General features: G+C 51.5%; 1 protein-coding gene across 1 annotated transcript; it reads right to left on the bottom strand.

Moving 5' to 3' along the window:
* Nucleotides 1-1,015: 1,015 nt before the first annotated feature.
* Nucleotides 1,016-13,819, bottom strand: LOC132458275 (microtubule-associated protein 1S-like). Its single transcript, XM_060052853.1, has 10 exons — nt 13,646-13,819; nt 12,255-12,350; nt 10,310-10,392; nt 9,798-9,935; nt 8,227-8,740; nt 7,550-7,636; nt 4,809-7,249; nt 4,341-4,494; nt 3,524-3,744; nt 1,016-2,898 (listed from the first exon to the last, which is right to left on the bottom strand). The coding sequence occupies exons 1-10, from the start codon at nt 13,779-13,781 to the stop codon at nt 2,743-2,745; spliced, it is 4,026 nt and encodes a 1,341-aa protein (XP_059908836.1). The 5' UTR covers nt 13,782-13,819; the 3' UTR covers nt 1,016-2,742.
* Between the last annotated feature and the right edge of the window lie 14 nt (nt 13,820-13,833).

Here is a 13,833-nt window from a genome sequence, read left to right as displayed (position 1 = left end):
TAGATTGGGCTATGTGTCCCCGTTTAATTCATTCATGCGTTTTGTTCTGATCTACTATTGAAAAATTAATAAAGGTTATTGAGTTGATAGTTTGAATCTCATCTCCTAACGTCTGCCTATTCTTTACCAATAGCTTTGTTTTTTGTTCGCTTAAAAGTTATAGAAATGTATCCAGAATTAGGCTTACATTACATTCACAGCATAAAACAAATGAATCACTATAATGCAAAAAATAAAAAGGGGCAGTCTGGGGTTAGTAGGCTATTCATGAATAAAGAGGAACTCTTTATATATATATATATATATATATATATATATATATTAGTGTTGAATCTTTTTTTATTTGCACGTTATTCAAACGTGCAAATTCATGGCCGAGTCGAAGAGAACACAACTAAATGCAAAGGATCAAATAACCATTCTATCGTAGGCTATTGTATTATTCATTATCGTAGATATTTGCTTTCATTTCATCAAGAATAAGCCTACCTGAAATAGTAATGATAGCTATAAGATTGTTCCAGGTTTAGACTTGTCTATCGTCTTCTTCCTCGGATCATGGAAGAGAATGAAACCGAAAACCTGAATTACATCCGTGTTACTTAGTTCCTGAATCGGGGAAGTTCGATAACAACCGCAGATTTCCACACACTCAATCACCAATTATGTGTAAACTTTTAAGCGCTTTGTCAATTTGGGAAAACTGATTTTAACATGTAGATACGTGCGTAAATGTTGGCATGCGTGAAAATGTCACGCGAGTAAAGAAGGCCCTTATCTTAATAACAGGGACAATATTCTTTGCAGCATGTAGGCCTAGTTGTTATGGTTGAAACAATGAAAACATCACAAATGACAATCTAGTTTTCATGGGTTGAATCTGCAAAAGGGATTTGGTTGTTGACGCCCTCTTCTGGCCTGACTGGTGCCTTTTTCTTTCTTTTTTTTTTACCAGATTATCAGTTGATTGTTCTTCCCTATAGATATCACAAGTCAGTCAGTCGATACATTATAATAACATAATTGTTTAGGCGTTTTATTATAACTAACAAATCAATCAATGCTATCAATATAATATCACTTAGTGGGAGATGTTCAATGATTATGGGAACAGGCAAACACAGCTCAGAAACAGATGGTGACACAATCTTTAATCTCTTCACACAAATTCACTTTGTCAGAGGCGCCCAGACTGAAATGTCAATCAGTTCCACACCTAGCCTGGTGTCTCTCCACGTGCACTCAGACCGGCCTTGTGGAACAAGATAAAACATGCAAGACACAATGGTAGGCCTTCCCGTTTCACTTCTGAGGAAGAACGTGACCCACTTTCACGCCTCCAGTTCATGGTTTGCATTAGAACTATGTGGTTGAATTTGCCTGTCGTTGCTTAACGGTAGATAGACAACTATGAAATTATATCAACCCTAAAAGCCTCCAGACTGGCAGTCTCACTGTAAGTAATCGTTTATATTGACTTTTTATTTAGTTTTGTATTCATTTTAATTATACATCAAAGCGAGACACCTACTCTTAGACTTTTTCGAACAGGATTTGTTGGTTTCATCATCAATTTTCTTTTTCTCTTGCAATTTGTTGATTTGTTGTCTGAAGTGCTTACAGGGGAGGATTCCTCAGTCTTTTGTCGAGTGATTTGGCCACCAGTTAAAGCTATCCCTTCCATAGGCCATATAGTGAAACTGGATGCACGCGTATAGTGGCATACATTAAGATTTAAAGCGTTGATTCATACACTGTTTTTCACTAAACAAACTCCGTAAACATACAACGTTCAGTACATCAACAGGTGATTTATTTTCATCAAATGTAAGATCAACGATTATCCTTTCTGTTTCGTGGTGTTATGAACCCGTCATAATTACAATTCATAAATAATAAGTTATGATTGAGTTCCAGTTGACTTCGGCCTTAACCGTCCTACAGCAAAGTCATACAAGCAGGATTTTCTAATTCCATGACGAATACTATTCAATGATTGGTATTCTATCACTTATATTTATGGGGAAACTTATGGACTGGTACTCAGGCAGGAATAGAGTATTTTTTATCTACACATATGTACTAAACTACTTCTGATTTAAGTTACTGAACAGTTAATTTAAGTTTGTTTAATTGCATCTTAATGGATCTCAAAATTAATAAATCAACCTGAATCAAATGAAAGGATTTGGATGTTATCACGATAAAGGAGTGCAGATGCCTCTAAAAGTATTGAATAAAGCGACCATAAGTGTCACAGTTTAGATGTTACATTCTGTTGGGATTAGGACTATGTTTATATCTTCGCTGTACAGTTAAAACCTATTCACATGCTTATACCCACCTTGGGATATTCTCCTCTCCTGATCACCACAGGATCATAGGTCAAGATTTGACATGCTGTAATTCCACGCCCTAAGATCCCTCTCTCTGAATAATTAACGACTCCTAGGTTGTCAATTGATTAGTAAGAGCTGTGTGTGTAGTCAGAGATGTGTGTGTAACTTTGTTGAGCTTCAAAACTCTTACTCACTGCTCGCTCCCTTCCCTGCTTCAGACAACCCCCCCACCTCTGTCTCTCTGCCTCTCTCTCTCTCTCTCTCTCTCTCTCTCTCTCTCTCTCTCTCTCTCTCTCCTCTTCGGCAAAAGGATTTGATTCTGTATTCAGTTCTCTCTCTCTCTCCCTCCCCCTCCCTCCCTCCCTCCCTCCCTCCCTCCCTCCCTCCCTCCCCCCCCCTCCCTTCAGAACTCGATCTTGCAGGCGGGGAAGGTCTCGTCCTGCATGGCCACGGTGCTGTTGGAGCCGAGCACCACCACGTCCAGCTCCTTCTGCCGCTCCACCGTCTGCTGGTACCAGGCCTGCATGGCCGCCGACTCGAACGTGGGGATCACCGTCACCTCGGGGGGGGGGGGGGGATACAGGATGAGGAAGGGTGTGTTACTGTGTCAGAACCAGCTTTTCCCCACCAGAACGGATACCTCTTCGTCAACAGCAAACCACACATTTAGTTCACCTCTGACCTCCCATCACTATTATTACTAAGAAGAATGGTTTGTTTTGTAGTGGCATTTCAAACACATCAAGGTGAGGCTTTCCTTTTTAACTAGAAATCCACCAAAAGTGAATACTAAACGCTGTGGTTTGTGGTTAGGGTTAGGAAGAGGATCCATGGAACCAGCTCACGGAGGCGTACTGTACTGGGTGGACTGGGACGGTAGAGGCTGTCATGGAAACGGTGCCAGCACCCCCCAGCAGCCAATCAGCGTCCAACGGTGTCCAACGGTTGGATTACGAAAGTCATAATAAAGCATTTCCTGTGCGTTTCCTTTAGTATGCCGCTTTATGAACCTTGGAGCTGTCCTTAACGATTGATCAACCTGCTAATAAGTCCCGGCTGCTTCAACACGCCGAGAAGTTTAGAGATTTCAATTATTACAATCTTCTGCTTCGGGAATATTTTTTTTACTCAAATTTGAATTCCTTTGAATGGCCGATTTTGATTGGATCGGATGCGCCTCTTACCTGCGCGGCCTCTCTCCAGGTGGCCTTGCCGTCCAACAGCGCGTCCAGCGTCGGCCTCATCAGCTCCTCCCTCTCCGGCCCGTCCCCGCTGATGATGTAACAGGAGGAGAGCACGCGGGTGAAGAAGTCCACGTCGACCGTGGCGGAGGACGCTCCGGAGGGGAGGTAGGCCAGGTCCACGTGCACGCTGAGCGGGCCCTCGCAGCCCGGCTGCCCTGGTTCTGTCGGGGGAAGAAGGTTCCACGGGCAGACTGGGGCTGTGACTACTGCAGCGGCTTCAACCTATGTACGTCGTTGACCTGTAGCTTGTGATTAGGACCCTCACCAGCTTTCGCAAAGGACTCGAGTCTGCTGTCCGGAGTTCACCTAGACTCTGCATAGCCACTCTGTCCCGCCCCTTCTACGTGTTGTACGTCCTGGCACTTAAAGTACGCACTTATTGTGTGTTGTATTTAGTTGTAGTACGTAGTTATGTAGCCTCTTATCCTAGCTATCTTTGTTGTGTACGGGGAAAAGGTTAACCTGGCGATTGTTAGTGCTTGGCACTTGGTTCCATGAACATCCTCACTGTACGGACAGCGATGTATTGTTTCACCTTCTTATGACAAATGCACTTATTGTAAGTCGCTTTGCATAAAAGCGCCTTCTAAATGCCATGAATGTTAATGTAAATCTAAATGATAAATAAGTAAAGAATAATGGAGTCACCATAAATTGGTGAATAGGTAAGAGAATTAAGCACATCATGGTTTAAGAGGAGAACAAGCTGGACGAGTCCCCAAGAAGACGGCTGGATGATTGAAGTGTGGCGTCTTACCAGGGCTGGCTGAAGCTTTGGCCGGTGTGGTCTTAGTTCCAGAGGTACGCGGGGGTCCTCTCCCCAGCCCACCGCCGAGCCCCCCCACCACTCTGCTCTTCCCTCCCTGGGCTGACCCTCCTGTCGGCCCGGCCCGGAGGGAGGCCTCCGACACCTGGGGAGGAAGGGCGATACACACGTTGTGACCGTTGGAAGTGTCTTCCCTTGCGCCAACAGTACGGTAAACGTCTGCGGCTTTGCCGATTTTTGGATGGAGGCTAAAGTGCAGCTTTGTGCCACAGGTAACATGCCACACCCTTTCATCCACATGGGCTTTTATCTCTACCGACAAAGCAGTATGAAAGGGGAAGGGGTGCAATACCAAAGAGCTGAGTCACAGATCACATTTTTCTCAACATAGTGTAGCATCGCAAAAACCACCTTGCTGTAAACAAAATGCGCCCCGATAAAGTAAAAGTCTCCACTCACCCCTGTGTATTTTTTCCCTCTCGTTCCCGCCGTTTTGGCCCCCCTGCCGTGGACCTCGGGGTCCGACTGAGGAACCGGCATGCAGGAGTCTGGCTGCGGGGGCGGCGGCGGTCCGTCCCTCAAAGGGGCCGGCGGGGGGTCGGGGGGTAGGTTCTGGTGGGCGTGGGGGTCGTTGAGGGAGCTGGTGGGCTCGCTGCACGACTCGTCCTCGTCTGAATCCAGACCCCCGTCCGCCGTGGTCGAGGGGCAGTCTTCGGTGCAGTGGGGGGCGTTTGATTCGCTGAGCGACATGTCCCGCTGGCTGTTGTTGTTGCCGTGGTGCTGGGGGCCCGCCACCACGGCGTTCCCCTCATGCCGGTCACCGGCTGTTGATGCCGGGTCCGTCGGTTTGAAGTGTTTGAACTCGCACGGCGAAACCAGACACAGGTCCACATCATGGGCCTCCGACTCAAAATGGAGGTTGCCATGGCCTGGGGGCCTTCCCATATCCAAACCCTGGCCCAGAGAGCGGGGCGGTTTCTTCAGCGGTAAAGACATCCCCACCCTAAACTCGGTGTCCACGCAGTGGCTGCCGTTGGACACGGAGTGGTGCAGACTGTCCTCCCCGTCGCGCTGGCTGACCGCGATCGAGCCCTTCTCATAGGACATGGACAGGGACTCGTCCACCTCGGTCGACTGGGGGGAGATGGCCTCGGCCGGCATGGAGTGCGTGGTGGTGGTGGTGGTGACGGAGGTCGACGGATCGGGGCCCGCCGATTCTTTAAAGGTTCCCAGCGAGAGGGTGGTCAAGGTCTTCTCCCTCGGGTTGAATGTGGTTTGGCCCTCACCCTGCTGACCGTCGACGGCGGAGACCGGAGGCACCGGCGGCTGAAGGGCGTCAGTCGGGTCATCCGAGCGAGCCATCTGGCCCTGGAGTCGGCTCAGCTTGTCCCTGTTGCACCACACGTCGTCGGGGGACAGACAGTAGGGCGTGTGGCCCGCGCTGTTGGCCCGAGACTCCGAGGAGGTGTGCCCCACCGTGGCCTCGTCCGGGCTGGCCGTCGCCGGGTTGTCCCCCGAGGACCCGGAGGGAGGACTGCTCTTCAGGGCCCCGTCCAGCAGGGTGTACTCCGTCGGGGTCAGGTCTGTCTGGTCGCTCTGGGAGCACATGTTTAAAGGGCCGGGGAAGCCTTCGACTCTGACAGCCTTGGCCAGCTTCTCGGCCGTAACCTCAGCGGGGCCCTTCCCTGTCAGGGAGGTTACGGCTCGGTCTTGATCCAGAACCAGCATCTTGGTCTCACTCTCACCAATTTGAACTCCTATAATCTCGGAGTCATGTCCGACTTCACTGATGGTCACCTCTCGCACGCTTTCTCCCCGAAGCTTGAGAAGGTCCTCTGTGATGTCTTCAGGGGTGGACCTTCTGGATCCAGAGTGGTTCTGGTCTGAGGGGTTGTCTCTCTTGGGCTCCTCGGCAGGGCTCTCTGCCTTGAGGGTTCGGGACAACTCCTCTGTGTTGGAAGGAGCCGACTCTGTCTTCTGGAGTTCATTATTCAGGCTGGCTTTCTTGGCCATCAAATTAGAACCTGTCTTTATCTCTTTTCCTGACGGTTTGTTAGGTTTCTTACCTAGCGTTTTAGTGTCTTTTTTCGCTTCCTTTTTGGGTTTCGCTTTGTTCTCGTTCTTTGGCTTGGAGGGCGGAACCTCCTTCTTCCCTTGTTCCCGTCTCTTAGGACCGCTGTCCTCTATCTTCCCCGCCTCCTTGTCTTTTTTCACATCCCTGCCTCCTCCTTTCTTCACCACGTTCTTCTCGGTGGTCGCTGATTTCGGCTTGACGTTTCCGTTTCTGACTTTGTTTTTCTCCGGCTCCTTCTTCCCCTCCTCCTTCAGGGCACTACCGTTCACCACTTTCGCTTTCTCTTTAGCAAGGCCTTCCTTCGCCTCCTCCTTACCCACCCTCGGAGGTACCTCCTTCACACTGTCCTGGCTGGCCGTTCTCTTGGCCTGCTTGTGTTCCTTCTGCACCTCCAGGTCCCCGGTGGTCACGGTGGGCTTCTGGAGGAATGCCAGGCCCCTGAGCTTCTCCAGCCCTTCCAGGAGCTTCCCTTGTGGAGTGGCACCAGGGAAGAGCACCCTGACCACCTTCTCCTGAGGACAGGCCGGGTGCCACACCAGGAGGGCGCACACAGAGGTCATGGCTGGGAGGGGGAGAGCTCGGGTCTGGGAGGAAGGGTTGGATCGGTCGGGCCAGCTCTGCATGAGCGCCTGGTACTCCGGGCTGGCTTTGCCCGGGTGGAGGATGTAGAGCTCCAGCTGGCCCACGCCCATCTTCTGGAACAGAGTCATGGGCTCGATGGGGACCCCTGCTGGTCGGAACATCGGCTGCGGAACTATTTCTAGTTTCTTGAGCAACCTTATGGTCAAAGTCGCCTGATCTGCACTTTTCAGGACACTGTCTACACCTAATAGGGAAACAATACAACCTTTTTGTTGTTGTTGTTGTTGTGGTTGTTGTTGTTATTACTTATAATTAATAATGAGTGCCATTTTTACCATGGATTTCTTCTACCAGAGCAATGCAATTCAAATCAGAGTAAATTCAAAAAATACTATACTACATAAGTAGATTATTGAATGCTGTGAAATACATTCTCAGAACTAACGTTCACCTCTTGGCCTGTTGGTGTGTTGGTGTGCTTTAATTATGACAGGCTGTATGTTTGTCATCAGTCAGTTAAGCTGACGTGACGATGAAGACCTACTTGGCTGCTGGTCCGTGTGCAGGCTGCAGGGGGCGTTGAAGAACACCACGCCCAGCTCCGGGGAGATCAGCCTCTTCGTCAGGTCATCTGCCAACACAGAGCCAAGGGGGGAACACGTGAACGCAGGGCAGGGTGGTGCAGGAGGGTTCAAGGTTTCACCTTCATCATCATCGCCACCACCATCCCCAGCACCTACACCACCAGCTCCATTAACCCCACCTCCATCAACACCGCAACCATCACCACCACCAGTGTCACCACCACCCCCACCACTATGACCGTTAACACCTCCACCAGCATCGACACCACCCCAACGATCCTCACCTCCACCACCACCACCACCACCACCCCCACCACTATGACCGTTAACACCTCCACCAGCATCGACACCACCCCAACGATCCTCACCTCCACCACCACCACCACCACCACCCCCACCACTATGACCGTTAACACCTCCACCACCACCACCACCACCACCACTATGACCGTTAACACCTCCACCACCTCCACCACCACCACCACCACCACCACCACCACTATGACCGTTAACACCTCCGCCAGCATCGACACCACCCCAACCATCCTCACCTCCACCACCACCACCACCACCACCACCACTATGACCGTTAACACCTCCGCCAGCATCGACACCACCCCACCACCACCAACCTCACCTTTGCCGTCCGGCCCGCCCAGCTCCATCTCCGCCACCTTCCTCTCCAGGAAGGTGTTGACCCCGGCCAGGCTGCTGGTGCTGATGTGGCTGACCAGCAGGGCGTCCACGCGGTCCAGGTGCCTCACCAGCTTCCAGAAGCAGGCCTGGGCGTCGGAGCCCCCGTCCAGCAGCATGGTGAAGCCGTTGACCGCGAAGAAGGCGCAGTCGCCGCGGCCGGCCGGGAACACGTAGCAGCAGGGCCGCGACAGCTTCAGGAAGCCCACCGTGCCGGGCGGGGGCAGCACCTCGAAGGGGGACGAGGGGTGCAGGGAGCCCGTCACCAGGGACGTGAACTCCCCCAGGGCCTCCATGGCGGGCAGCACCTCCGGGGGGTTGATGCTGAGGGTGGGGTGGCCCGGCGGCTGGCTGCCCGAGAAGGTGTCCCTCCAGGTGCCCACGTTGGGGCAGCTGAGGGTCAGGGTGTACCTGGAGGAACGCCTCCGCGAGAAAGGGGAGGATCCTCTGTCGCTGAGCTGGGGTGGGAATCACACACACACACACACACACGCACGCAAAGGCACGCACACGCATGCACGCACGTGCACACATAGACGCACTCACACACATACACAAGCACACACAGGCATACACACACACACACACGCACACACACACACACACGCACACACACACACAGACCCATGCAAGCACAAACACACACACACACAAACACACATGCAAGCACACACACACACACAAACACACATGCCAGCACACACACACACACGCAATCACACGCATACACACACACACACACACACACACACACACACACACACACACACACACACACACACACAAACACAAGGTTTAGGAAGATTCTTTGTTTTGCCTAATTGACCTCCAGTTCTTCACATTCTCCTCAAGCAGAGAAAAGCGTCCCTGCACGTTTAGTACAGAGCGTTCTGTACTGAGCAGAAAATGGAGTTTGAGCTCAAGTTTAAAGGGGACTTATTATGCCACCAGGTGTGAGTGTGATTAGCCTTACAAGCCGTTTCGAAAATCTGCCTAATATGACATCACTAGTGGGTGTGTCCACCTAGATCTGTGCTGGATAGATCTATCTACCAGCCTACCCAGTGGACTGAAGTAAACATTGCTCATCTATCCAGCACAGATCTAGGTGGACACACCCACTAGTGATGTCATATTAGGCCGATTTTCGAAACGGCTTGTAAGGCTAATCACACTCACACCTGGTGGCATAATAAGTCCCCTTTAAAGGGCAAGAAAACATGACAAGGAAAGGTCCATATGTCACATGGTCTTCCCTAAACACATGCTATAAGCACCATGCCATTGCCTTTCGGGTTCCTTTAGGCCTTGACCCCCAATCTGCCATATTGGATTGTTTAACCTTCTAGAATATTTGGAAACTATGACATTTATTCCACGTCCCGTTTCCCCACTCGGATGGCATCGTGTATGCATTTAGATTGAGGTGTCATGTTTCCCCCAAAGACTCTGAAGGTTATAACCGAACTATAACCAACGTGTGTGTGTGTGTGTGTGGTAAGATGAGAGGCTGACCTGCTCTGTGAGGATGCTCCTCAGATGCTGGGAGGAGAAGAGCCCCTTGTGTAACAGCAGACCCCCAGTCTCCTCGACACTCTGCCCGGCCAACACCAGCAGCTTGTGGGCAGAATCACTGTCTAGCAGGCTGCATACCTGAGAGAGAGAGAGAGAGAGAGAGAGAGAGAGAGAGAGAGAGAGAGAGAGAGAGAGAGAGAGAGAGAGAGAGAGAGAGAGAGGTTTCATAACTTGCCTTAAATTGATGTCTAAAAAAATTGCTGTAGGAATTGCTGAATTCTGTATTCATGTGACATGAGCCTTGCTGCCACTTAGCCAATTAGAGAATCGCTATTTTAGACCCGCCTCTGTTATTCCCCAAGCACTTGAGATGATGTCAGGGTTAGACAGAGGGAAGACTGCAGTGACAGCGGCACCTGACGATTATCATCACATTAGATTGTCCTCTAAATGGGGGCTCAAACTGATCTGACGTCCATATTGGATGGCTAACCCCCCCCCCCCCACCTCACCTCCGAGTGCACCTGCTCCTGGGCGGGGCTGATCAGCACCTGGGTGTCCAACACACTGGTGCTGTGGCGCAGACACCTGTGACCTGCAGGGAGGGAGGGAGGGAGGGAGGGAGAGAGAGAGAGAGAGAGAGAGAGAGAGAGAGAGAGAGAGAGAGAAAATAGTTTAAGAACAGCAGGCATCCTCGAGCCAGATGCCCTAACCCCCACCTGCTCTTTGATGTATCAGAATTCACTGTAAGTCTCCCGAAAGTGGCTGGATAGTACAAGTAGGAGTAAATAGATGAAACCAGTAAAGAACCAGCAGCTGTGTTGGAACGCAGGAGTGGAGGAGGAGGAGTGACTGGGGAGCTGTGTTGGAACGCACCCCCTCTGAGGAGGAGGAGGAATGACTGAGCAGCTGTGTTGGAACGCAGCCCCTCTGAGGAGGAGGAGGAGTGACTGAGCAGCTGTGTTGGAACGCAGCCCCTCTGAGGAGGAGGCGTGGAGGAGGAGGAGGAATGACTGAGCAGCTGTGTTGGAACGCAGCCCCTCTGAGGAGGAGGAGGAATGACTGAGCAGCTGTGTTGGAACGCAGCCCCTCTGAGGAGGAGGAGTGACTGCTCTGAGCCAGTGAGCCCCAGCTGTCTGTCCCGACCGGGACAGGATCAGTGTCTCGGCGAGTGGCTCCTCATTGCCGCTGGGCAGCAGTCAGGCAAAAGCCTTCCTGCCTTTCCTTTTCTGACACGACGGGAAAAACCCAAACAGGAAAGCCCATAAAAGGAAGTGAGGTCAAATTGACTTCCCAGTGTTTGGACAATGTCTCGATGCAGCGAACGGGAGTAGAGATGGGATTCTTCCCCCTCCACCTTTCATTCAATATGTTGACTCTAGTTGGGGAGACGTCACGTCCGACCAACTGAAGGGCCTACGTTGGGCTTTAAACATAGCCCGACCTTTTTCCTCAAATCCAATATGTCACTTCATTATAATGTGCCGTTTATAAACCAGCTACTGCTTATCATGTAGTGATATCGTGTTGTACATTCACGTTTATTTGTACGTGCTGCGACACACATACACACACACACACACACACACACACACACACACCCGAGAAAGAAAGTATTGTCTATTGTTACTGTGTGTGAGAGAGGGGCCGCCCATTTTTAACAATCCTCTAAATACCCACCTCCTTTCCTTCCTTCCTTCCTTCATAGACGATGGAGAACATGCCGCGCACGTTACCATGGGGACGGGCTTCTTCTTCTGCGTCAAATGTTTGGTTTTTGTTTGTGTCCAACCCAGCCTGCCCTGCAACACCGTCACCCCCAGCACCACCACCACCTCCCTGCCCCCCAAGCACCACCCCCCTGGCCCCCATCACCAGCACCACCCCCCTGGCCCCCATCACCAGCACCACCCCCCTGGCCCCCAGCACCAGCACCACCCCCCTGGCCCCCATCACCACCCCCACCCCCCTGGCCCCCATCACCACCCCCACCCCCCTGGCCCCCAGCACCACGTACCACCCCCCTGGCCCCCAGCACCACCCCCACCCCCCTGGCCCCCATCACCACCCCCACCCCCCTGGCCCCCAGCACCACGTACCACCCCCCTGGCCCCCAGCACCACCCCCACCCCCCTGGCCCGCAGCCCCACCCCTGGCCCCCATCACCACCACCACCCCCCTGGCCCCCAGCACCACCCCCACCCCCCTGGCCCCCATCACCACCCCCACCCCCCTGGCCCCCAGCACCACGTACCACCCCCCTGGCCCCCAGCACCACCCCCCTGGCCCCCAGCACCACCCCCACCCCCCTGGCCCGCAGCCCCACCCCTGGCCCCCATCACCACCCCCACCCCCCTGGCCCCCAGCACCACCCCCACCCCCCTGGCCCCCATCACCACCCCCACCCCCCTGGCCCCCAGCACCACCCCCACCCCCCTGGCCCGCAGCACCACGTACCTGGGCCCTTCAGGGACACGATGTGGTGGGTGAGGAACTCCTGGAGGTAGAGGCTCAGGTTACACGACCTCAGGCTCACGTCCCACGACCGGACCCCTGGGAGCAGAGGAGAGGTCACACTCTCACACACACACACACATATACGCACACGCACACATACAAACACGTACACGCACACACACACACACACACACACACACACACACACACACACACACACACACACACACACACACACACACACACACACACACACACACACACACACACACACACACACATAGCACAAACATAGACGCAGGATTCACACACATACAAAAACACACATATAAACACAAAGAAGGACACACAAACATTTATGCACGTGTAGGCACTCGCAAGCACACACACACACACACTTATGTGTGTACTATATATGTATATTTATATACATATATATATATATGCTGTACATATATTCTTAATCTATCCTCTTTTATTGAAAAATATATATATATTTGTATTCTTTTTACTCTTTTCTTGTACTATTTCAAAATGTTTATTTTGCATTGTTAAGGTTGGGACACAAAAATGTCATTGCCAGCTATGACTGCTTGCCTGTTATGTTGTGCATTTGACAAATGAAAGAACTTGAACTTGAATATATGTGCAAACGCGCGCACACACACACACACACACACACACACACACACACACACACACACACACACACACACACACACACACACACACACACACACACACACACACACACACACAATCATTTAATACGAAAAAACACACACAATCACCTACGTATGCACAGACACAGACGAACACTTGTGCATGCACATACATACACAAACACACGCACGTTGCACAAACAGCTCATATGGAGCCCCTTTCAGTGAGATTGAGAAATCCGGACTCCAAGCATAACAATGTGCAGTGTGCATTTTCATTGTGTACATTATCCAACACAGGCTCATCTAAACAGATGTGTTTTCAAGGGACATTTGTTGATGGCATGCAGTGGGAATTGTGCTGACTGCTCAGATTCGCTTAAATATTCCATACAGCAAAACCACGTACCTGAATATGATAAGAATAATAACCAAAAATATCTGAGAGGCAAAAACGACACGACGTCGAGGCTATAGGCTGGTGTTCGTCACCATAGTCTTCCAGGAGGAGCGGCTGATGTTGCCGTTACCAGAGCATCGCTTGTTGACGCAGCCCTGTCTCTGGGTGGATTGCTGCATAAGCATCGGCGTGAAGTCAGTTTACCATCTCTTCCCGTCGTGTATGTGAACGGAGTGGGGAGACGATTCACTGATCCCAGATCGGTATTCTAGCAACGCCATAATTCTGCGAATAACCTCCTTAATAGGTGTCGGACTCCAGAGCCTTACCTCGTTCAATCTCTCTGTGGATGAGTCCGGCTTGGTCCGGGTGACTAATCGGCCCGGTGATGATCAGCAGAGAGTATTTGTGTGCGCAGAAAGGCTCCTCCGGTACAGCCCTCTCCGGCAGCCGGCTAGACGCCATATTGGAAAGTGGTGCTGAGTTATGATGTCATTCAGAAGCACAGTGTGGTGTT

This window comes from Gadus macrocephalus, chromosome 5 (genome assembly GCF_031168955.1).
Source record: "Gadus macrocephalus chromosome 5, ASM3116895v1".
Lineage (NCBI taxonomy): Eukaryota > Metazoa > Chordata > Actinopteri > Gadiformes > Gadidae > Gadus > Gadus macrocephalus.
This window is presented reverse-complemented; position numbering and strand designations above follow the sequence as displayed.

What these genes read in the sequence shown, in the direction of transcription:
- LOC132458275 (XM_060052853.1), bottom strand. Translation starts at nt 13,781, where the DNA reads ATGGCGTCTAGCCGGCTGCCGGAGAGGGCTGTACCGGAGGAGCCTTTC. An exon ending in CGTGTCCCTGAAGGGCCCAG is followed by an intron (nt 10,393 to 12,254) that starts GTACGTGGTGCT and finishes CCCTCCCTGCAG; the next exon opens with GTCACAGGTGTCTGCGCCAC. An exon ending in AGGAGCAGGTGCACTCGGAG is followed by an intron (nt 9,936 to 10,309) that starts GTGAGGTGGGGG and finishes TCTCTCTCTCAG; the next exon opens with GTATGCAGCCTGCTAGACAG.